This window comes from Dipodomys merriami, unplaced genomic scaffold (genome assembly GCF_024711535.1).
Source record: "Dipodomys merriami isolate MVZ:Mamm:240054 unplaced genomic scaffold, mDipMer1.0.p SCAF_104, whole genome shotgun sequence".
Taxonomy (NCBI): Eukaryota; Metazoa; Chordata; class Mammalia; order Rodentia; family Heteromyidae; genus Dipodomys; species Dipodomys merriami.
The window spans coordinates 2,590,129-2,613,381 of record NW_027202316.1 but is presented as its reverse complement, the minus strand read 5'-3'; the positions used below and the strand labels follow the sequence as shown (position 1 = coordinate 2,613,381).

General features: G+C 39.1%; 1 protein-coding gene across 9 annotated transcripts in view; it reads left to right on the top strand.

Annotated features, from left to right (window-relative positions):
• Sugct (succinyl-CoA:glutarate-CoA transferase) overlaps positions 1 to 23,253 on the top strand; it is a 602,475-nt gene that overhangs the window by 567,862 nt on the left and 11,360 nt on the right. For 5 of the 9 annotated variants that reach the window (XM_069998316.1, XM_069998332.1, XM_069998327.1 and 2 more), the window contains one exon: positions 18,148 to 18,237. The exons of the other annotated variants lie outside the window; for them this stretch is intronic. In XM_069998316.1, the coding sequence (XP_069854417.1) occupies positions 18,148 to 18,237 (90 nt within the window). The remainder of the gene's footprint in view (positions 1 to 18,147; positions 18,238 to 23,253) is intronic. 9 annotated transcript variants of the gene reach the window in all.

Genomic DNA, 23,253 nt, shown 5'->3' with positions numbered 1-23,253 from the left:
ACGAGGAAGTGAGAGCTTGCGAGGGCTTCAAGGTGAAGCACAGCCCTAAGAGAGCTGCTGAGTTCCAAGGCCAACCTGAAGGATTTGGCTGGTAAGGCGGACCCCTGACCCCTAGCCTCCCCTGAAGGTAGAGTCTAGTGGACATCCAGCAGCAGAAAACTGAGCAGACTGAAAAAGCAGAAACAGCCTTCTGGAAATGTAAGAAGCCTTAGATTTGTAATAACTAGACTTTGCCAAGTCTGAATTATCTGCAAAGAGCTGTCCATATGCTTGGGCACTGTCACCTCCCTTACTGCCCAACTGGTCTATGTCCAGCCACACTCCCTGGGGACATTGCTTCCATTCCCCATGTCTTACGCTTCTGCAGCATCACAAAGACAGTTGGTTTAAATTCTTCGTCCTTCCGTTGTCCAAACCTAATAAGGAAGTCAGTCGGCTGTGGGTTGGGATAAGGAACTGGTGGTGAGGGGGAACATTCCTTCAAGGGCCTTTTGATCTTTAAGAGGCTATAAGTGGCTCCATTCCCTGCTTTTATGCAAAAATATCTCTTGTGTGTGTCATTCAAGCAGATTGTTTTTCCTCCTCATGAATAGAACTGTCTCTTGGAGATTTTATAAGAAACAGAGTGCAGGCCATTCCAAAGTAAGTAGGAGAAGGCAACCACGTGACTATTTTGCTCATCTCCCAAACTTCTTCGTTTCACTAGTAGATATTTGTCTCCAGCTGTCTTATGTCTCAGTGCCAAGGTTAAGTGCTTCTAGCCAATTCATGCCTTTTCTTGACTGCTCCAAACCAACTGGGACCTAGGTCTACCCATGCCATACCCTGGGGCATCTACTTTCATATCTGGAAACTTCACAAGATAGGTTTGGCAGGCAATGTGGTATGGATGTTGAAAACTTGGATTTCAAACTCTGGTGCTGACCTTTTCCCCAGGTGACTCAGCTTCAATAACATTTCCATTTTCTTACCTATGAACAAGGTAGTTATAAGCATTGTATAAGTTAATGCTCTAAGATGCTTAACCAATGCCTATGTTAAATGCAAATTTTAGTTCATATTATTTTTCCTACTAACAATCTTCCTTCTAAGACTAGTGCATTTGTATTCATACACTTGCATTCTCCCTCCCTCCCTCTTTCTCTCCTTTCCGTTCTCTCTCCTCTCTTCCCCTACAAAAATGTTGACTAGATTTCTACCATCCACAGGATTCAGGGTTAACTCAGTTACCCCGTTAAGATTCACTTCCTCAATCTCTCCTTTATTTTATTTTGTTGTAAAGATGATGAACAGAATGTTACAGTTACATAAGTAAGGTAATGAATACATTTCTTTTTGAACAGTTACCCCATCTCTCATTTTCTCCCCTTTCTCTCCCCCCCCCTTCCCCCTCAAGTTGTAAAGTTTATTTCCAATATAGTGTCTAGTGACACTATGTTGATTGGTTCACCCTTTGTCCCACCATTTCTGTGGTTCCCTTTTGTTTTCCCAAATCAGATAAACTTATATACAAGACAAAGGGTATGGGAATCAAAAAACAGTGACAACAGGGAACAAACCAAAGGAAAAAAGAAAAAGAAAGAAAGAAAAAGAAATAACTGTGAACAGTGCACCCAAAAAAACCCATTTCTTGGAGTTCATTTTGATATGCATCATTTTATATGGTCATTTGCACATAGCTATTGAGCTATTGTGATCCTCTGTTAAGACTATCAAAGACATATTCTAGTTATTTCAGATACAGGAGACCAAGCAGCCTGTTTCTTTGGGTCTGGCTTACTTTGCTTAATATAACGTTTTCCAAGTCTTTGCATTTCCTTATGAATGGGCAATGTCATTCTTTCTGATGGAAGCATGGAATTCTATTGTGTATATATGCCATATTTTCTTGATCCATTCATCTACTGAGGGGCATCTGGGTTGATTCCATCCATATCTTAGCTTTGGTAAATACTGCAATGAACAGGATTGTGCTGGTGGCTTTAGTGTGGCTTTGTTTGTGTTCATTTGGGTAAATGCCCAAGAGTGGGATTGTTCTATGTTTAGTCTTTTGAGGAACTTTCATACTGCTTTCCAGAGCGCCTGAACAAGTTTACATTCCCACCAACAGTGTAGTAATGTTCCCTTTTGGCCACATACTTGCCAGTATCTGTTATTATGAGTTTTCGTGATAATGGCCATTCTAACTGGTATGAGGTAGAATCTCAATGTTGTTTTGATTTGCATTTCTTTTATAGTCAAAGATATTCAATATTTCTTCATGTGTCTATTGGCCATTCTTATTTCTTCTTTGGAGAAATCTCTCTTTAAGTCTTTAGCTCACTTATAAATGGGGTTATTATTTCTTTGAGGATTTGTTTATGGGGGTTGATTTTTTGAGCTCTAAGTATATTTTGGAGATGAGGCCCTTGTCTGATATATAGCTAGTAAAGAACTTCTCCCCATATGTAGGCTTTCTATTTATCCTGTTTACCTATGTCCTTTGCCATGCAGACACTCTGCAATTTGCTGCAATCCCATCTATCCAGCTTTTCTTTGATTTGTTGTGTTTCTGGATCTTTACTTAGGAAGTTTCAGCCTGTGCCAAAGAAACCTAGTGTTTCCCCTAGCCCTTCCAGTAATATTTTCGAGGTATCTGGTTTAACATTGGAGTCTTTGACCCATTTTGAATTGATTCTGGTGCAGGGTGATATATAAGGATCTAATCTGAGTTTTCTACATGTGTTTAGCCAATTCTGCCAGCTCCACTTAAAAATCTTGCTAATTTGTGTCTGTGTTATTATGTTAGGTTGTAAAAGTACAAATGAGCCAGTTTTCCTGGTTCACACCTATAATCTTTGTGACTAAGGAGGGTTAGATCTGAGGGTTCTGGTTCAAAGCCTGCTTGGGCAGCAAATTGGAGAGACTCTTATCTCCAATTAATTAGCAAAAAGCCTGGAGGCAAACCTTCCTCACTTACTGAAGTGAAAGCTATAATGAAGAGAAGTCATGTCATAGAAGAGGTGAGAATAAAGAGATTAGATTTAGACTATGATTGCTGGACAGGTGGTTAGGATAACTATATTCTCATCTGTTGAGATGAGGAATTTAATTTGTTTTATGCACAATAATAACTTTTATTTCAACTACATGGAATTTGAGAATCTGGTAGGATATCCAAAAGGTGATAAACAGCATTCAGATTTAACAGGAGATTGTGATCAGTAGTATGTATATACTTTTTCAGAGAGAATATATATTTTAAAAAGGTAGATCTGCCAGATGTCATATAATAACACAGCAAGAAAGACCTCACTAAATGGCAATTCCTTAGTTACAATGAACCTCCTAGATGTCAGAACTATGCATCAATGGAATTTCTGTTCATTATAAATTACCCACTCTGAAATGCATGCCGGTGGCTCATGCCTATAATCATAGCTACTCAGGAGTCTGAGACCTGAGGATCACCATTCACAGCCAGCCTGGACAGGAAAGTTATCTCCAATTAACCACCAAAAAGCTGGAAGTGGAGTTATGGTTCAGGTGGTAGAGATCTAGCCTTGAGTAAAAAACAGCTCAGGGACAGTTTTTAGATACTCATTCCTGGACAACCCAGTTAGATGTTCCTTCTCTGAGCTCCCACAATATCTGCTGTACACATCTTACTAATTTCCCAACCTATCTCCTCCAAAACTATAAATTCCCTATGGCAGAAAACCAGTCCTAGTCACATTTGTATATATATGTACACATATGTGTACACACACACACACACACACACACATATATATATATATATATATATATATATATATATATATATATATATATATATACTACTTGAATTAAACCTCTGCTATGGCTTTTTGCTGATTAATTGGAGATCATGAACGAGAACACTTAGATATAAGCCTCCTGAGACACTGCCTCATCTGTACTTTGACCACCAAACATGATAACACTGACACAATTTAGCAGGATTAATAGGTGGATAAATAAATAAATTAGGAAACACAGGTAAAACTAGACTAGCATACATGATACACAAAGATAGAGATGCTCTAACCACTGAGCATGAGAATGGAATATTGGACCACAGAGGTGTTCATGTATCATCTGTCTCAAATGACACTAGTTCAAGTGACAGAGCACCAGCCTTGAGCCAAAAAAGCTGGAAGTGGAGTTATGGTTCTGGTGGTAGAGCTCTAGCCTTGAGCAAATAACAGCTTAGGGACAGGATCTCCCCCCCCCACACACACAATTTTATTTTTTAAAATTATTTTATAGGCTGCCTGATGTGCAATCATTTTTAAAGAGTAAGATGAGGAAATAGAAATATTGAGGAAAAAGAGAAGAAATATCCACATAAGTAAGAAAGTGTTGAATCATGTAAGCCAAGAAAGAGAAAACTGCAGAAGTTAGTGATCAGCAGAGTTGAATATCACAGATATATGATAATGGTTGCTACATGTCTCTATTGCTTAGAAGTATCTTTTGCTAGCAAAGAATGTGTTCCTTCAAGTTTTCTGGAGCAAGAAATCAGGAGTTTGGAATTTAAATGTGTACTCAGAAAATGATGTTGATTGCAACTTTATAACCCTAAAATTGTGCAAGTGGGTTTAAGAGAATAAGAATCACAGAAAATCCAGGCCTCACAATGAATGGAAAACTGTTCAGAAACTAGAAGTTGATTTAGGTTACAGCACATGATTTTCCATCCAATATTGTATCACTTCCTCAAAAAGTGACACACCCCAATCTTTCTGCAGGTAGTTGCCAACTGCCTAGTACTCTAATGGGGTCTGCATGCCTAAATTCCACTGCTATTTAACTATATTTAGATAGAGTATTCAAGGGTTAAAAATCCATTTGATCTAGTTTATCTTCATATTTCAAATTAGGCAGAGATCTCAGAGTGTATGGATTGGTAGTTCTTAGATCACTTGTGTTGCTTTTTCCCCTGGGGTCAGCTAGCTATAGCTATGAAGATATGGTAGTATGGCAACTAAACATCACTACCTCATCTTTAAAAAACCAGGGTACGTTGCTTTCTCAAAAAAGAAGTAACCAAGTTCCTGGGAAATACATTCTGCTTTAAAACCTCTTCTTTAGTATTGTGGACATTTGTAATCTCAAACTACTCTGCCTCAGACAGTAGTTTCCGTGGGAAAGATGAATACAAGTATTGGGGTTTCAGTGGGTTGAAAAGCAGGTCAGAAGTGAGTCAGTGGAGACTGGACATATGGATGCATTGGAAGTTAGGAAGGAGATAAGGTGTCACAGCAAGTAAGTCCTGTGCTTCCAATAAAGAGGGAATGGAAGGGAGCCTACAAAGTAGAAAGGGCCATTAGACTGAGGTCTCTAAGCTTGAAGGATGCTATCATTTACTGTATCCATATTTGCCATCATCATGGATTGATTTATTTGAGGAAATCTGGTATTGTTAGGTATGAGGAAATTCTGAGAACTGTAGGGAGGAGGATTAAAAATGAAAGGGAGAATGCATAAAGAAGGAAGGATACTAAGGAACTGGCCAGCCAGAAAGATGAATGGAAATGAGGAAAAAGAAATGTGGGAAAGTGAGAGAAATGTGATACTGGTTGGCATGAGGTTGACCAGATGTCCCTCAGGACAAATTATGAGTATGCTTGGATATTTTGATGAAGGCCCCAAAACAGGCCTTGGCTGAGATAGCTCTCATATCTCACTCCCATAGCAAGGCAAGATTTTTCTAGATTTTTCTTTTGCATCAACAAATATTTGTCACTATTGTATCATCTTAGTAATGATTTTTACCATACATCCTGTTGGAATTTCTTGGAATGGTTCACTTAAAATATTTAATACCAGAAATAATCCCAGTGGATAAGTCAATTAGGTCTTAAAAATAGAGCCTTTGTTAAAAAAGCCATTCCAATTTCTCTTCTGGCATTGGATTCTGTCACTGATAAATTGCCCCCAGGCTTCTCTCTTAACATCTTAGGCTAAGACTGTCTTTAGGATGTACATATACCAGAAGCAGTAAGATTTTTTTTTCATTTAAAAATAGATCCAAAGGCAAACATATTTCAAGTGGATTTCCTACTATGGGGATTTCAAAAACTAACACTGGAGAATGAAGGTGGAAACTATAATTTCATATTTATACTTAGTGAATGCAGTTGCTTCTCTTCTCATTTTCCATTTCTTTCAACTAACTGTACTACAACTGCTCACTATAAATATAGACTTTGTAAGCATTTGAAATCTCCATTTTCATCACTGAGAGAAAAATAAACCTCATCAGTTTTCCTTTCCTTTCCTCTTCCTTTGTATTTTCATATTTCTTTTGTTTCATCTGCTACTTTTCCTCCTTTTGGAGAAGGAAAAAGAGATTATCTAAAGAACTGTTAAAAAAGGATATTTTATATTTAAATTTTCATTTCCTTTAAGCTTCAGATCATAATTTCAAATAACTGTGGCCAAAGCATATGTCCTAGTGCTATATAATTGACCTAATAATGCCTTTGGCACAGTCAAAACTTTTTTGTTTCCTGATTTAAAAATAATATACAACTGGGAACTGGTGGCTCACACCTGCAATCCTAGCTACTCAGGAGGCTGATATCTGAGGATCATAGTTTGAAACCACCAGAAAACTAGAAGTGGCATTGTGGCTCAATGGTAGAGCACTAGCTTTGAGCAGAAAAGCTCAGGGATAGTACCTAGGCCCCTAGTTCAAGCCCCACAACTGACCAACCCCCCCAACCCCCAATAAAGATATACAGAAATAAAAGACATTTTCAGATTATTGGCCTCTTTGTAAAAGAACTCATACTACAGTGGTGATCATTAGATAACAGTTAGATGAATGCAATGACTTATGGGAAATGAAAGTTTGAAAGAGAAGCCAAAATGGTGAGCAATGGATAAAAACTTTATTTCTTTTACTTGTTCAGACTTATGACAAAGAGGTTCCCTAAGGTAAGAAATTTGTTGACACTAGTAAAGCTGACTGATGTTCTTCTAATCTAAAGACTCTTTACTGACAGGCCTACTTGACATTTCAAAGATGACAAAGGGACATGTAAAGGTAAAAGTGTGTGTTTGTGTGAAGGATAAAGGAAATGAGGAAGGGAGAAACATCAAGTATAAAGAAAGAGCACTTGTTGTAGATGAAGTACCTTTAAAAATTACCTTAAAACCACATCAGTGTTTTAGCGGTTAAGTAGAGATAAGAGTCTCACAGACTTTCCTGACCAGGCTGGGTCTGAACCACAATCGTCAGATTTCAACCTCCTGAGTTGCTAGGATTACAGGCCCAGATTGTGTAATTTATAATGAAGAGAAACTCATTGGTTCATAGTTCTGCCAGCTTGGAAATGTCAGCATCATTAAAGTGCTGACATTTTGTGAGGTCTTTCTTGCTGCATTATAGGTCCAAGAGAAAGCTAGAATAAGAGCTAGAATAAGAGCACCAATAACAGCCAGAGTAAAAGTGCACTTGCACTTCTTAAATGTTTCCCTTCCCAATTCTGTCCAAACAGAAGTCCAATTTCAATGTGAATTTTGGAATGAGCACATATTTAAACCATTGCTACCTGTCATGGTTCAATATAATCAGGTCATAGAGTATTTCAGGCCCATAGGCTCTCCCAGTCCAGTAATGCCACCCATCCTCCATATACCGTGGTGCCAAGGCTAGCTGGAAAGAGAGAGATGTTAAACACTGTTGTGTGACCCAGGAGACACTTGTAGGGCTGAGCGCTACAAGTGGCAAACACAGGTCTTGCTTGCATTTTGTTGGAGAGAGTACAGATAGTTGGTCCAAAAATAATCACAGACGAAACTGAGAAGTGGGTTGTTACTGTAGGCTCACAAGGACAATGCTGTTTTTCGTGGACATCATTGTCTCTGACTCATGGTAGTTCTTTCAAGCTGAAACAGACAGCTGTAAGCCCGATGAACACGTGAAGTCTTGACTTGTTGGAACTCTAGCTGCCTCCTTTCTCAAAGATCCTAGAGGAGTTTGTGTTGTGAATTTATTATTTGTATGTGTCTGTGCTTGGAATGAGACGCTTTTTAGCATCCCAAACTTTCTGTGAATGCTTAATTGAAATTACATGACAGAGTTTAGAAAGGTTTTCCTTTTTTTAAAATTGTTTTTGCAAGTATTCACTGTATTAATTCCATGAAATAAAAAGGAAGAAAACACTCCTGAGTAAAGAAAGTGAGAATGGAATGTCATGCGTGCTCGCGTGGAAAAAGACACTTCCTTAGCCCTCACTTCCAGAGTGGGCTTAGCTCCGTATGTGGGCGAGTCAGGTGACCCCAGGCTCCCAGGGCTGTCTGATAGTTTAGACAGCCTTCCCAGGGAGTGTAATCCTTTGAATGTACATGGATATTTGCATCCATATATAATATTGAAATTATATATATATATATATAAATTTCTTCTTATTAGTCTTTTTATTACGTGTCTACAAAATCATTATGAGACTTAAACTCAAAACGGGAAACCATGATAACAATGAAGTGCTGTATTTTTAGATTGCCCAACTAGTTGTTGCTGAGTTTTAAAGAGTAGTGACTTAAAACCCACCATCCTTTTAACAAAAATAACAGATGGCTTTGACATTAATTTGAAAATAAATATAATCTATAACAGGTATACATATACAAGAAGTGAAGTAATTCCTGGCATCCCTCAACTGATACATTATCTTCAAGTTCAGGGCAAAGCATTTAGTATTCAGGAAAATTACACATAAGATTGTGTTTTATGATTTTTTTCCTGGGAGCGTAGGAACAAGCATTATCAGCACGCTATCCACCTGTAAGGCCTAGCATTGTGGCTGGTAACTAGGGAATATCCACAACACTGGGAAGAAATCTGGACAATAAATCAGGCCCAGAACAGCTGGTGGAGAAATCAGATGGAGAATGAGAGTAATCTGTGAAAGGTATTTCACTTCACTTGAAACATTTTGCAACCACTGGGTGAAGAAGTAAGACCTCTGGGCCTCACAACCAAAGCCTAGGTTTTCTGCAGCCTAGAGAAATGGTTTTCAGAAAGTACACAGCTCAAAACAAAGAATTATCATTTAATCAGTGGATGAGGAATGCTACCCAAGCTCTGGGCTGTTTCTGAATCCCCCCACAAGGCGTCAGTCTTGATAAGAACCGGTCTCAGGTTTCTGGATCCTTTGGCCTCTTGGGTCCTCTATATTACCACTGCCGGTCACAAGTGCATCATGAGAGAAAGAGGGGGCTTTGCTTCTGAGAATTAAGCCTTCTGCAGGAAAGAACCTCCACTCATCCCTTAGGACACAAACTTAATGCCCTGTGGTGAGTAACTAAGAATTTGTCCAAGAAAATAAATTTATTTCAGGTTTGTGGAACGGGATGGAAGTGTGCGTTTTTTGGTTTTTTTTTTTGTCCTTCTGAAATTCACTTCCTTTTCCCATTTTAGTTTTCTTTTGGCACTGCATGCTTCAAATCTTTGTGTCATGCATAGATTTATTTTATTTTGTTTTTAAAAAGATGAATGAAAAGGAATTACCTTTCAGGACAAACAAAGGAAGAAGCTCAGTGAGCACTGGCCAGGGAAAGAAATTTTCATGAGTGTGGGTCAGATGAAAATCCACAAAGTACGAATGGCAAAGGATCAGAGGTGACAGGGCGTGTGAGTGGAAGGGGGCCCCAGGAGAAATTCCAGGGGAGCCAGGCACCTGCTGCTTTAGGACCAGAGCCTCGGGAAAAGGAAGAGAGGTCTTTTCCTGGTAGAGTGCAGGAAGGGAGCTGTGTTCAGAGCAGGGTAAGAACCAGCTCCCACACAGATGGGTCTGGATGTCATTTCTCCTCTCACCAGCTTCCATTTGATTCTGATTCCATGCTTCCAGCCTGTTCTGTTCCATTGGAAGGTTAGGCAGTGGAAGGTTGGATCTGGTATTAATCATGAGTTGGGCTTCTTCAGGATTTGTCTAAGCCCAAGCTTTGGGTCTGGTCCTCTCCTAGTCTGGTGCCAGGAGACTTGATATGCAACATCTTTGTTCATTCATGGGAGTCTTTATCACCCAACCTTCCTTTCATTCTAATTAAGGTTGGCAAAGGGGAAGAGCCACAGGCAGGTCAATGTCAAAAGATCCGGTTCAGCAAAACAAAACACTAGGAAGCCAGTACTCACTCAAAAGGAGTGGGTGGGGTCAAGGGGCAAGGGGTAGATCAAAAGGAGGAGAGGGAAGAATGCAGACATGAATCCAATGTATATCCTACAAAATTAAACAGAGTGAGAAAAAGGGTGAGTAAGGAAGGACTGGGTGAGGGATATTGAAAGGGGTGACATTGATCAAGTTATATTTTATTTGTAACCTGCTTTGTTACATGGCTGCTCCTTTGTGCAACTACTTAAAGATAATAAAAATATAAAAAGAAAATTAGCACCCCCCCTCCCATACACTCACCACGGAAACTTCACTGTAATTGACCTTAGCAGTACAGAAGTATCTTACTTGGTCACAAATTGGGGTGTTAAAGTCCAATCCTGCCACAGTGACATCCGACAATTTGTCACTTTAAAATATTTACATGGAATATTACTTTGTACATTTTTATTGTAAAAATGCTCTACAGAGGGGTTACAGTTACATGAGCAAGGTAATGAGTACATTTCCTATTGAGCATTGTTACCTCCTCCTTTGTTTTTCCCCTCCCATCCCTTCCTTCCCACTTCCACAACTACACTCCTCCCCCCACCCCCCACCCCCCGCCAAAGTTTGTTTTCAACATAGTGTCTTGTTAGTGTCTTGTACATCTCATTGACAATGGGTCAACCTGTATCACTATTTAATAATTTTGTTTTTTCCCATCCCCGTCCCAAAATTAAAGAAGTGTATATACCAGATGCAGGACACCAACATCAAACAGAGTGAAAACAGGGGTTATACCATGGGAAAATAACTTACAAAAAAAACACATGCTACATTATAAATATAGAAACATTATAAAAGTAGAAACAATAGCAAGAAAGAAAAAAGATATTTGTGTCCCTATCTTGGGGCTCATTTTGCTTAACATCATCTTATATGGTCATATGTACATAGCTTTTGGCCTTTTCTGCTTGTCCTACACAAGTACTAGTTATTGCAAATAACGGAAAACATGGCACCTATGTTTCTTTGGGCCTGGCTTACTTCACCAACTGGGGCAATGTCATTCTTTCTGATGGAGGCATAGAATTCCATTGTATAGAATATATACGTGGCATCCGGGCACCAGTGGCTCACTCCTGTAATCCTAGCTACTTAGGAGGCTAAGATGTGAGGATCAAGGTTCAAAGCCAGCCTGAGCAGGAAAGTCCATGAAACTCTTATCTCCATTAAACCACCAGAAAACCAGAAGTGGCACTGTAGCTCAAGTGGTAGAGCACTAGCCTTGAGCTGAAGAGCTGAGGGACAGTGCTCAGGCCCAGAGTTCAAGCCCCATGACCGAGAAAAAAAAATATATCTGGCCTGTCATATGAGATTATTATTCCTTGAATATTTAAATCTTAATATCTAATAAAATATTGCCATGGATTCTGAGTTGGAATGTATCCCCTTATCCATCCTTATTTCTATGGAACTTAGACCCAAACATTGCCTATTCTGTAAGGATTCTGAAATAAAAATAAGACAGATAATGGGACTAGGAGAGCAGAAAAATAACACTGACTGACAGGTACAGCTCCTATGCTCATGTTGATTTGGCCTGCAGAAGAAAACATATTGATCACTTCATGATTAAAGCAAGGTCTCTAGCTTTCTGGCTTCTTATCAGTGGAGCACTATCAAACAGAGGAGTAAGTGGCCTGCAGAGCAGGTGGCCCTGAGAGAGTTCCTTCTTGGCCAGAGTATTGTAACCACAGTGAATGCTATTCTTTTTCTTCAATAGATGGATAATTAAGAAGGGAGGCAGGGCTGGGAATGTAGCTTAATGGTAGAGTGCTTGCCTAGCATGCATGAAGCCCTGGGTTCGATTCCTTAGTACCACATAAACAGAGAAGGCCAGGCTCTAAGTGGAAGAGTTCTAGCCTTGAGCAAAGGAGCTCATGGACAGTGCCCAGGCCCTGAGTTCAAGCTCCAGGATTGGCAAAAGAAAAAAAAAATCGGGAGGCAAAAGACAGAAGGGATGGATTAAAAAAAAAGTGTGCTCAAAATTGATATGTTGGGACTTTTGAGATATCCTTTCATCTTTCTGTGTGTGAAGATTTTGCTTTCTTCTATTATTTTTCATTTCTTAAACTTTCAGACATTTTATATGAAGAAAACCCAATATCTTACGAACATAAGTGTTCCTTTAAAAAGTACAAAAAATAGTACAAAATGTTTACCATTTCTAAAACCATAAACCCATACTGACTATTTTTCTTTGTGAAATAGAGAGAGATGGATCTCTCTTATTCTGGAGATGAATTTATGTAGCAGAAGCTAGAAAAATGTACAGAAAGGACCTATAGCAACATCATTTTGGTAGCATCTGTCCCCTCTAGCACCATTACCAGCATGCTGGTACCTAACCTCCATGGAGACTTACCACATGCCAGCCAGGTGTTCTTCTTGATGCCTGTTGAACAGCAGAGGAGATGAAGCCGTCTTCGCAATGAATATAGCAAAATGGAAAAAAAAAATAATTTCCCTAGCTCAAAATTTGGGTGTGATTATTTGATTTTCAGTCTCAGTATGCCTGAAATAGTTCATAATTGTTTTCATTGAAAAAAAATAAGAAATTTTTACTAAGAAGACTTTTCTGCCAAGGGGCACACTGTTTTGCTTTTCCAGTTTCTGTTGACAGTCCCTCCACTTTCTCCAAATGGCTTCCTGCCCACCAGCTTCCCTGCCCTTGGACCTAAGCAGGAAGTCCTTTCACTGGGTCCAAGAGGCCCATCCAGAGATCACAGCATCCTGGAGCCCCACACTTTCACAAAGCCTTCTGGGGAGAGAAAGAGACCCCCCCCCAAACAACTAGCTTTACCTCCACTCTTTCCTCTGCACCTAGATATTTCTGTGGCTCTCTTCCTCCTCCTCTTCTCTACTTAGGTATCAGCTTAAATGTCATGTTCTCTGAGCAATCCATCAACTTAAACAACCCCATCACTTTCCTTCCTTTTGTCTGTGTCCATTTTTTCTAGGATAACAATTGGCCTATGCTGGCATACATTTGTTAAAATGCCAAATTAGCACTACTCCTTGACCATCTTCACTCAAGCATTTGCACATGCATTACTTCACTGACTGCCAACAAAAGCCCTCTTAGGACTCACAGAAGACAGAAGCCCAGAGATGACACAGACTCCTATTTAGGCTGAATTCTAAGACTAGAATTTAAATCCATCTATTTTTGTGTGTGTGCGTGTGTGCGTGCGTGTGGCGTGTATGTGTGTGTGCACGCGTGCACGCACATGCTGTAACTGGGGCTTGAGCTCATGGCTGGCATTCTACTTGGAGCCACAGCTTCACTTTCAGCTTTTTCCTGGTAAACTGGAGATAAGAATCTCATGGACTTTCCTTCCCAACCTGGTTTTGAACCATAATCCTCAAATCTCAGCTTCCTGTGTGCCTAGGATCACAGGCATAAGCTACCAGTGCCTGGTAATTTTCAATCATTTTTCTCATATACTATGCTACATCTCTCCAAGGAGGAAATTGAGAAGAAACAACATTCCTATCCACTTTTAGTTACCAGGGATCCTGTCAATCATATAGTCACATGGTCACTTTTAACAACTTCACAAGCACTCAGGGAAGTCAAAATTGTCTTAATTTTAAAGGGAACCTTCCAAGAGATGAAATAGTGTCAAACCCTCCTGTCTAATACGTGATGGAGTATAGGAGGCTTGCCTCATGTGATGCTGCCTGGGGGTTTTCTCAAAGACATCCACCTTTTGCCTAAACATTGCATAGTAGTTTCTTGTAAAAGGCTTAAAACAGTCAACAGCATGAGCTTACCCAATCTTTGCTGCTGGTAAATGATTCCGGCTCTGTCTTCTCTCCTCTCCACATTCCATCCTCCTGCTTCTAGGACCTTCCCCTAGAACTTTCACCTTCTCCTCATTGCTTGTCTTGCTGTCATCTCAGAGGAACAATAGCTCTGTGGACCACCCAGAAGTTGGACCTAGGAAAACAGGTTAGGGCAGCGTGCACGAGCTGGAGAACAGCCAGTGCAGGAAGACAGACGGTGCCCAACTTGCAAATGGGTTTATTTGCGAGAGTTTCTTTGGAGGACTGTCATATGAAGTGCAAAACAAATTTCCCCATAGAAGCAATATTATCAATGATGAATAGGATCTTGGAGTCAACCATGAAGCTCTGTGCAATGTAGATGTCCAACCAAGATACCGTGCAAATGCTCTTAGAGTTCCTCAGCCCCATTGCCAGGTCAGTATCAGCCACAAGGATTTTGTGGGAAAAATATCATTTTGGGGTTCTAAGTGAGGACAGCCTCTCCTGGGACATGTGTTTTCCCTCCAACTCCTGTGCCTGTGTGAACTTTTTTCTTACACTTACTTCTTACTGCAGAAGAAGTCATCAGGGAGCTTGTAAGGCTCCTAGGGTAAAGAAGAGTCTAGGTGCTTTAGGGATCAAATATGTCTGTCATCCTAGCAGAAAAGGAAAGAGCTTCAGAGACCCACAAGGAGAGGTCCCTGGGTAGGGTCACAGCCTCTGTTCTAAGTAGAAACTCTGGCTTCAGGCAACAACATATGCTGAGTGGTCTTACCTGCAATGAGCAGGCGGAGGCATGGAGGAAGCTGAACTGGGGAAGCCAAGCGCCAATTAGAAGAGGCTACGTGTGTGTAGAGGAGTACCTGCCCCTGCGTGTGTCCTGAGGCATTTGGGGATACTGATGAAATAAGTGTCCATGCAGAGTCATGGAAAGTAGCCAGGACAGGAATCTGGCAGCCATCATTCTTGCTTTCCTTCCTTATTTGGGTGGGATTCAGGCAACATGTAGCTTCTCTGAGCCTTCTTTTCCTTTAAAGTTAAGTAAAAGTAATTACCCTCCATTCGCCAGGGTCATTGTGATCATCTAACATGAGATGATGGTGGAAACACTCTGTCTCCCATTGAAGGTGGACTGAGCATGATACTTGGAATGACAAAATGGGCCACATGTTCCCTCAAAGTTAATATTTTTCAGCCTTCTGACACCAAACAGCCAAGGGAAGGACAGCTATGAAATTCTCTCTCTTCACTGTTTTTGTTTAGTAAGTACTCCTTGTAATCAAGAATTATCTAAAGGGGAAGGTTCTCGCTTCAACCCACACACCCTCCCTGTCTCTGTCCTTCCCCTCTGGCCCTTCCATGTCTGGCTCTCTACTGAGGCTGTCAGCCCCAGACCCTGAAAAAGACACCTTTTCAGGAACCCATGTTTCTCCGTTGTCTCATTGGAGAGAAAGCTAACAACCTTTTCTAAAGTCTTCTAATAATAATCAAACATATTCAACTTTAATTGCAGATTAGTGCAAGGAAAAAAAAATCATTATCCAAACTCCAAGCATAGAAATGTTGCTTTTTAAGACCCTGAGAGGCAGAAACATGAACATTCCCAGAGATACTTCCTTATTCTTAAAAGCATTTTTATTTGTATTTTTTAACTACCTGCTGGATTACTTCTCCCGTTTGTGATATAAAGTTCCAAGTACAGAAAATAAGCATTGACTTAAGTGTGGGGAGAAACTGCTCAGCGCTTTGCCATTTCTCACTTATCAGTGAATTTGCCAGATTCCCTGCTTGAAAAACCCCCAATTGGACTGTATTTTGTTTTTTTAATGGTAGTCTTGTCTACAAGCCATTTTAAAGTTGGGAGATATATTTAAAAATAATAATCTTAATACTATTTCTATAGACCTTTCCCTCTCGGTGGTCTTCATTGAAAGACAGCCACCTACTCTGAGATCAGGTGCTATGAAATTGCCTGTTTATCTTTAGACTGACTGAGTCCACGAATGAGCGGGTTATATAGCATAACAGCTGGACAGTCATGAAGGTGGGGGGGGGGCGGAATTAATGAGCTTTCTTTCAGAGCCACTTCAAAAAGTTTTGTACAGGACGTCCATTAGAGCATCGCATGCCATTCTCATTAGAATTCAGTTAATTGGACTCTCAACTCAGTAAATAGGAAGTTTGTAAACAGGACTCTCCCCTTTATTATTGTTTGAAAATCAACAGAACTATTAGAAATTGCTCAGCGTTGTTTCTATATGACATAGTGGGCTGTCCCAAGTCCTTTTGTCTCCAGGTCTGGTGAGTTTTCTTTTGGGCTTTAAAGGCTTCCCTAATCATTTTAAACAAAGAAAATCCTGCATCTGCTTTTAACTTTCTGGGAAAGATGAAATATCATGTAAAACTTTCAACAGACTCAAGATTTCTAATTATATCTTTGGCTATGATAGAGAAACATGGATTGTGCCTTAGTGTAATTGAATATTAGGCTCAAATTGTGGTGGGTTGTTGGGATGTGAGTGGTGGTAAGAATTTTTTCAGTGACATACTTTTGCTCTTCACTGTTAACTTTGTGTGTGTGTGTGTGTGTGTGTGTGTGTGTGTGTGTGTGTGTGTGTGTAGGTGCAAGTCCTGGGGCTTGAATTCAGGGCCTGAGTGCTGCCCCTGAGCTTTTGTGTTCTAAGCTACTGGTTTTACCATTTGTGCCACACACAGCTCCACTTCTGGCTTTTTTGGTGGTTAATTGGAGATAAGAGTCTCACAAAACTTTCATGCCTAGGCTGGCTCTGAACCATGATCTTAGATTTCAGCCTCTTGAGTAGCTAGGATTACAGGCATGAGCCACTAGTGCCTGGTCATTGTTAACATCTATCAACTATGAGAAGGCTTATTTGCATATGATACACAAATCAGCAGATCTAATGAATTTGCCATTCCAGAGGGTTGAAAAGTAAGCCAGTGGTAGATTTTATAATAACATTATTACAACTATTATGCAAAATGTTTTAGTTAGGTAGAGCAATGGGCTAATGTAACCAGATTGAAGGATTTTGTTTTACTGAACATTCATTGAAAATAAAGTGATTTGTAGGGTTATTAAAATGCCTTGTGGTTTTATTATAGAAGGGGGATGAATTTGATTGGGGTGCATTGTGTATTTATATGAGATGTTACAAATCTTCTTGTGCATCTAGTATATACTAATACAAATCCTTTTAAAAATAGAGATATGCTATCTAGAGTGACAAATCATCTATGTTCTGAGCAAAGGCCATCTGGCACTTAATCTTAGTACAAGAGCTCTTATTTAAATCTGGTAATTATTTCTTGGTTCAGACATTATTTTCAAATACTTTCCTTGAGTTCTTCTCTCCTTGTTTTGTTGCTCCAATAATAGAAATGTTCATGCTTTTGTTTTTGTCCTATGAATGTCTTTTAATTTTTTTCAGCCATTCTTTCTTGTTAGAATGTAAAATGTAAATTTGGTTGATTTGTCTTCAGATTTTTTTTAGAGGTTTATTTTTTATTTTATTTATTTATTTATTTTTATTGTGAGAATACCATACAGAGGAGTTACAATTACATGGGCAAGATAATGAGTATTTGTTGGTTGTATCAATCCTTTTCTTCTTTTTTTAAATGTTGATTGTATTTTTCATTTATTTCTTTAAACATTTTGGCATAAAACTTTTTATTTAAGAGAATTTATAACAAAATATGAAGCATTTGTATGATAACTATTGTAGAATCTTTGCCAGATAATTCTAATTTACCCATTGATTGTCTTGTCTCATTCCAGTTTTGACTTCCCTGGTTATTTTTATGATGTATGAATAGTGTTAATGATTCTACATATTTTGTTATGAGATTCTAGGTCTTATTCAATCTTCTTTATTTATTTTTTTAAATTTAATTTTATTTTATTTGTGAACATACTGTACAGAGGGGTTACAATTACATGGGCAGGATAATGCGTACATTTCTTACCAAGCATTGCAATCTTCTTTATTTAAAGTAGGCATTCCCCCACCCAAATATAACAAAAGTAGGGTCTGACTCGCCCAGCCTCTTTGCAGATAGACGAAGATGGAGCTTTCCTCTTGACCCTGACAACACCTTCCTCTGGGAAGTGGTGCACTGATTTGCACTATCTCTTTGTTCCAAGTAGGAACATGACTTTAATTTTCTCTTTGCCTCCACTGATCAGGGCAGGACCACAAGTCTGAGTCATCCCATTTTGTTGCTGCGGAGAGGGATGGAGTTCTACTTCTGGGTGGAGCCTGTTGGCAGGACAGAGGTGAGGATGAAGAAGAGATCAGGGGGTGATTCATAATGACAGGCAACCTATCATATACTACCTGGCTCCATTTCATAGCAGCCAGGTAGTGGGGTGGGGGAGGGAGCGGGGTCTAGCTCAGGCTAGATTTCCATGGCACAGGGGAAATCAGAGTAGTGTCAGCTCTTCTTAGCTGAGGAATGAGAAGTCTGCTTCCCATTGGCCTTGCTGACTTGCTGTGTTGGCTGGAAAAGCAGAGTACTGAAATCTGCTTCAGGGTTGGGGTAGAAGGTCAGCTCTTGGCTTCACCCCAGTGGGAACACTGGCAGTGGAGATGGAGGGTGTCCCATTAGTGTTTGGACAGAGTAGGACAAGTACTGCTGATGGATCAGTGTGACCACCCTTTTCTAATCCTCTGCATAAGAGTGAAGCAGGATAACTTAAGGAAACTGAGGCCTGATGAAGGTAACTCAGAAATACAGCATTTAGAACCATAGAAATGTCATCTTTGCTTCAAAGAGAGACAACAGGTTGCATTCATTCCTGAGGGATGCATTTATGCATGCCTTCCTGAGAAAAATGCTTCCCCAAACTTAAGCCACCTGCCCCACAACACAGATAGCAGGGCAATTATAAGGATCTGCTTTATGGCAGGATGCATTCTTGCCTGAAAACTCAGAGAATAACACCAGGTGTGCTTAGAGCAAAGACAAAGCACCTATCTTTGCATAACTTTGAAGCCAGACCCCCTGTCTTTACCCTATAAATACCCCAACAGCTCAAGAAGCTGTGTGTCTCTCTGGGTTTCTCCTTGTGTGTGTATGTGCCTCTCTCTCAATCTGTCTCTGTGCGTGTGTGTCTTTCTGTGTGGTTCTCTTCATGTTTGTCTCTCTGTGTTTCTCCCTCTGAGAGCGCCCACATTCTGTTAGAGTGTGCCCCTGCCCTTCTGTGTGTGTGTGTGCTTACCTGATGATTTACTTACACAATAAAGCTCTGCCAAGCTTTCTTACCATTGTGACTTGTCCAGAAATTCTTATTCTGTAATTGAAGTCAAGGATCCTAAGTGAAGAGTTCTTAAATGTAAAGGGAAGCTTTAATGCTATTTGACAATGCACCTTCCTCTTTCCACCTCTAGGAATTTTCCAGATGCATTTTGTTGCTTTCTGTTCACTACTTTTTTGATTGGGAAGTTAGGGCTATTATGGCATTTTCTCCAGAGCAGTTCAACATATTGCTTTATGGAATATTCTGTTTATATTTTGTTTCCCATTGCGAATGGTGAAATAGACAATCACACATTAGAAAGTAGATTTCAAAGTAGATTCAGAGCATAAGTATGAGTCACCATATGCCATCCTGCAATGGCTAGCATCTTCCCCTCAGGTCCCACAGGGTCATTGCAATAAGAACAAGAAGGACCAGCAAGGGCCTGGCCCCGTGTTAAGTACTTAGCACCCACAAGCATTACTATTTTTGCCCTTATGCTACAGATGAGGACTCTTGGATGTGCAAGTGATTAAATGATCTTCCCAGTTCCACATCAGTAAATAAATAGCATTTAATAATAAACTATTTCCTGATATCCTCATTCAACTTCAGATAACAAAACCTGTCCCCCAATTTTGATTTGATAGGTGTAAAGCCAGCTTAGCAACAGATATTTTTGACTTGGCAAGCTGGAAATTTGAGGTTAGAAAACCTTTGTTCACATTTTAACAAAGACCACAGTCACTGAGGCATGTCACTTCTCTGTGGTAAGTTGATTTTCACCAAGGAAGGATAGAGAAAACAAGAAAACCTTTCTTTTTGAAAAGGGGGGTTAGAGGATGCTCTCTTCATCTGAGTTTTACTCAAGAGGAGGACTTTCTATTCCAACCTCTTTGGGACTGAATGCTTGTTTACTGTTGCGTGACTGAGCCACACAGTCACTCATTGAAGAGGGGCCTCCTGGATGTATTGAATATTTTGTGTCATAGAAAACAAAATCATGGTTATACTTAAAATATATGTCATGTATTTGGCATTTTTAAATGTTGTAATAGCTCTTTTTATAGAAAACCAACTACCAAATATTTTTTATGGCATGTAAAAATAGTCGCTTTCCTCACATAAACTTTATGGAAGTGTACATAATTATAAGGTGTAAAAACATTCAGAGAAAAAATAACCCAAAGATGAGTATTAACTTTTTAACTCATTGTAGTTATAGCACTTAGATTTTTTATTTTATGCTATTCAGATTGTCACATAGGAATCACGTTAGAAGTATTTTAAAAATTAGTAGTATTTAACTACTAATTTTTGTTAATAAAATAAAATTTGGTTGACACTGACCATATTTGCTGACAAAGATGGCAGACTATTCTTGGCCCATTGCTCATCAGGGACTCTCTATTTTTATCTAGGGCTAAATCTTCTGGCTCTATGGAACTTTGGGCTCAAAGATTTATGAACAGTAACATTTTCAATTTGGTTCTCATTAAGTTGAACTATATGATCACATAGATAGGTTCAGGTAAGTTGAGCTTTATCTCAGTGCTATCTTATTAAAGATATCTTGAACAAATTATTGGTTTAATTTTGATTACACAGGAAATGTTTCAATTACTCCTAAAATAAGCAAAGTCCAACCCTGAACAAGTATCCTTTGTAGGGGAAGAATTGATTTGCTAATTATGATCTGCTTGTGTATGTTGTGAAAGTATATGCTTTTGAGGACCTGTATGACATCTCTGGACTATATCCATTTACTTGTAAGAAGTGATATGCTTCATATTTTTCATTGACTCAAGCTGCATCATTTCTCAGGCAAAACTAATGAAGTTCCAATGTGGAAAGAATGCATTCCTACTCATGTGTGGATTAAGAATATCCTAACATATTTCATAGACAATGACCAAATCTACCCTGTGTGGAAGAAGAACACAGAGATTGTGTTCTCGGAAACCATGCAAAGAGCTCTGTGAGGAGAAAGAATATTACTCACACATTTAATTAGTATATTAAAAATTGAACACAGTTCAAATTTACAATGAAACTATGAGAATGAAAACTACATTTCATGTTTTCAATAGTAATTAATTCTTTTCACCTTATGTGCTAAATGGTATTAAGTAATTCAAAAGATACTGGGAAAGAAAAACCACAGAATTAGTGCACAAAAAGAATTGGCAAGGCATTTTGAGAACTTCAACTCAATAGCTAATGAAGGCACCATGGAAAAAAGGAAGGAAAATAAATGAGAAAATGTTTGTACACCACAACAGACAGGGATTATTATCACTATTGTGTAAATTCACAACAGCTACTAGCAAAGAGAAACACGGGAAACAAAGTCAAGTTAATGTGCAATTGTAAAAATTATAGACTCCCATAAATAAAAACCAAGAGTTGCATTTTTTGAATAAAAAAGTCGTTAAAAATCTGAAAGAATTTATATCCTCCCAAGAAGAAATAATGAGCACTCAAAAAAAGGTCTGACAATGTTTTCCTGGACAATTCTACATGATTAATAGAGCCTTAAGTATTATTGTTGTAAGTTGTCATGTCAAAAATGAACTTTACAACTTGGGGGGGGACTGGATGGGGGGGAGGGAGGATGGGAAGGGATGGGAAGGGTAAACAAAGGAGGAGGCTACAATGCTTGATAAGAAATGTACTCACTATCTTGCCCATGTAATTGTAACCCCTCTGTACAGTATTTTCACACAAAAAAGTATTATTGTTGTAACAAAACATTAACCTCCAAGAATTAAATTAATGCAAATTCCACATCATACCAATATCCAGGTGATAAAACTCACTTTGTGTAATTAAATTATCTTTTATTGCCTTATTTTTATACAAATACAGAAGTTTATTCCTTTCATTTGTTCATTTAACAAATATTTTTCAGTATCCTAATTGGCTAGCTCTTAGATAAATAGTGCAGAAAATAGGATTCGTCCTCTTATAGAACTTAGCAATTCTCCTAAAAGCCAGCTTTTATCCATCCTATGCAGTCTCTACACTCAGCGATGTTGGGATATGTTGGGATGTGTGACCTTTTGAACATTGCAACTGTCTTTCTCATGTGTAGCCTAAATGCAAATTGCTTAATTTGATTATTCAAATTATGTATACTATGTGTATACATAGTATATATAGTATGTATTATTTTTGGTTACAAGTGCCTATTCTGGTTCATCTTGCTTTTGAGATGGTTCATCTTGCTTTTGAGTTCGTTTGGTACAATTTATTTTGCTAGAATCTTGAAGTCTAAGATTGACAACAAGCATATTGTGTTTTATTTTCTCAGAAATAGGAGAAAGAGTTCCAAGCATAGGTAAACTCCAACATTTATTCATCCATTCATTCTCTTTTAGCATATGTTTGTTAAATAAAACAAAGATCCTTGTTAGGATGACATGTGCATTCTTGCCAAGGGAAGTAGATAAAGAATGGTAAAACTTTGAAAGAAAGAGAACAGAACAGTTTAAGTACAGATGGGAATCGACAAGGGGTTGAGTAACAGGTTGAACTTGTGGTTGAGGTAGACGTCATTGTGTAGAGACTTGAAGTATTGGAAAGCATGCTCTGAATATCAAGAACAGCTGGAGCTGGGTGCCAGTGGCTCACACAATTGCACTCCTAGCTACTCAGGAGGCTGAAATCTGAGGATTGTGGTTCAAAACCAGCCCAGGCAGGAAAATCCATGAGACTATTTCCAATTAACCAGCAACAAGCTGGAAGTGGAACTATAGATCAAGTGATTAGTGATTACTCAAGGCAGTAGCCTTGAGTAAAAATGCTAAAGACCCTGAGTTCAAGCTCCAGTACTGGCATGCACGTGCATGTACACACATACATGCACGCTCACACACAAACACAGACATGCACGCACATGCACACCTACAAGGCTGGAGCAGAAACATCAAGGAGAAACATGAGTTTGAGCAGCCATGATAGCACTGTAGCTGAACAGTGAGAAAGAAGACACAGCAGAGAGAAGGTGACGAGGTGCCCAGTAAACAGAAGAGTAGATTATGTAGAAGAACA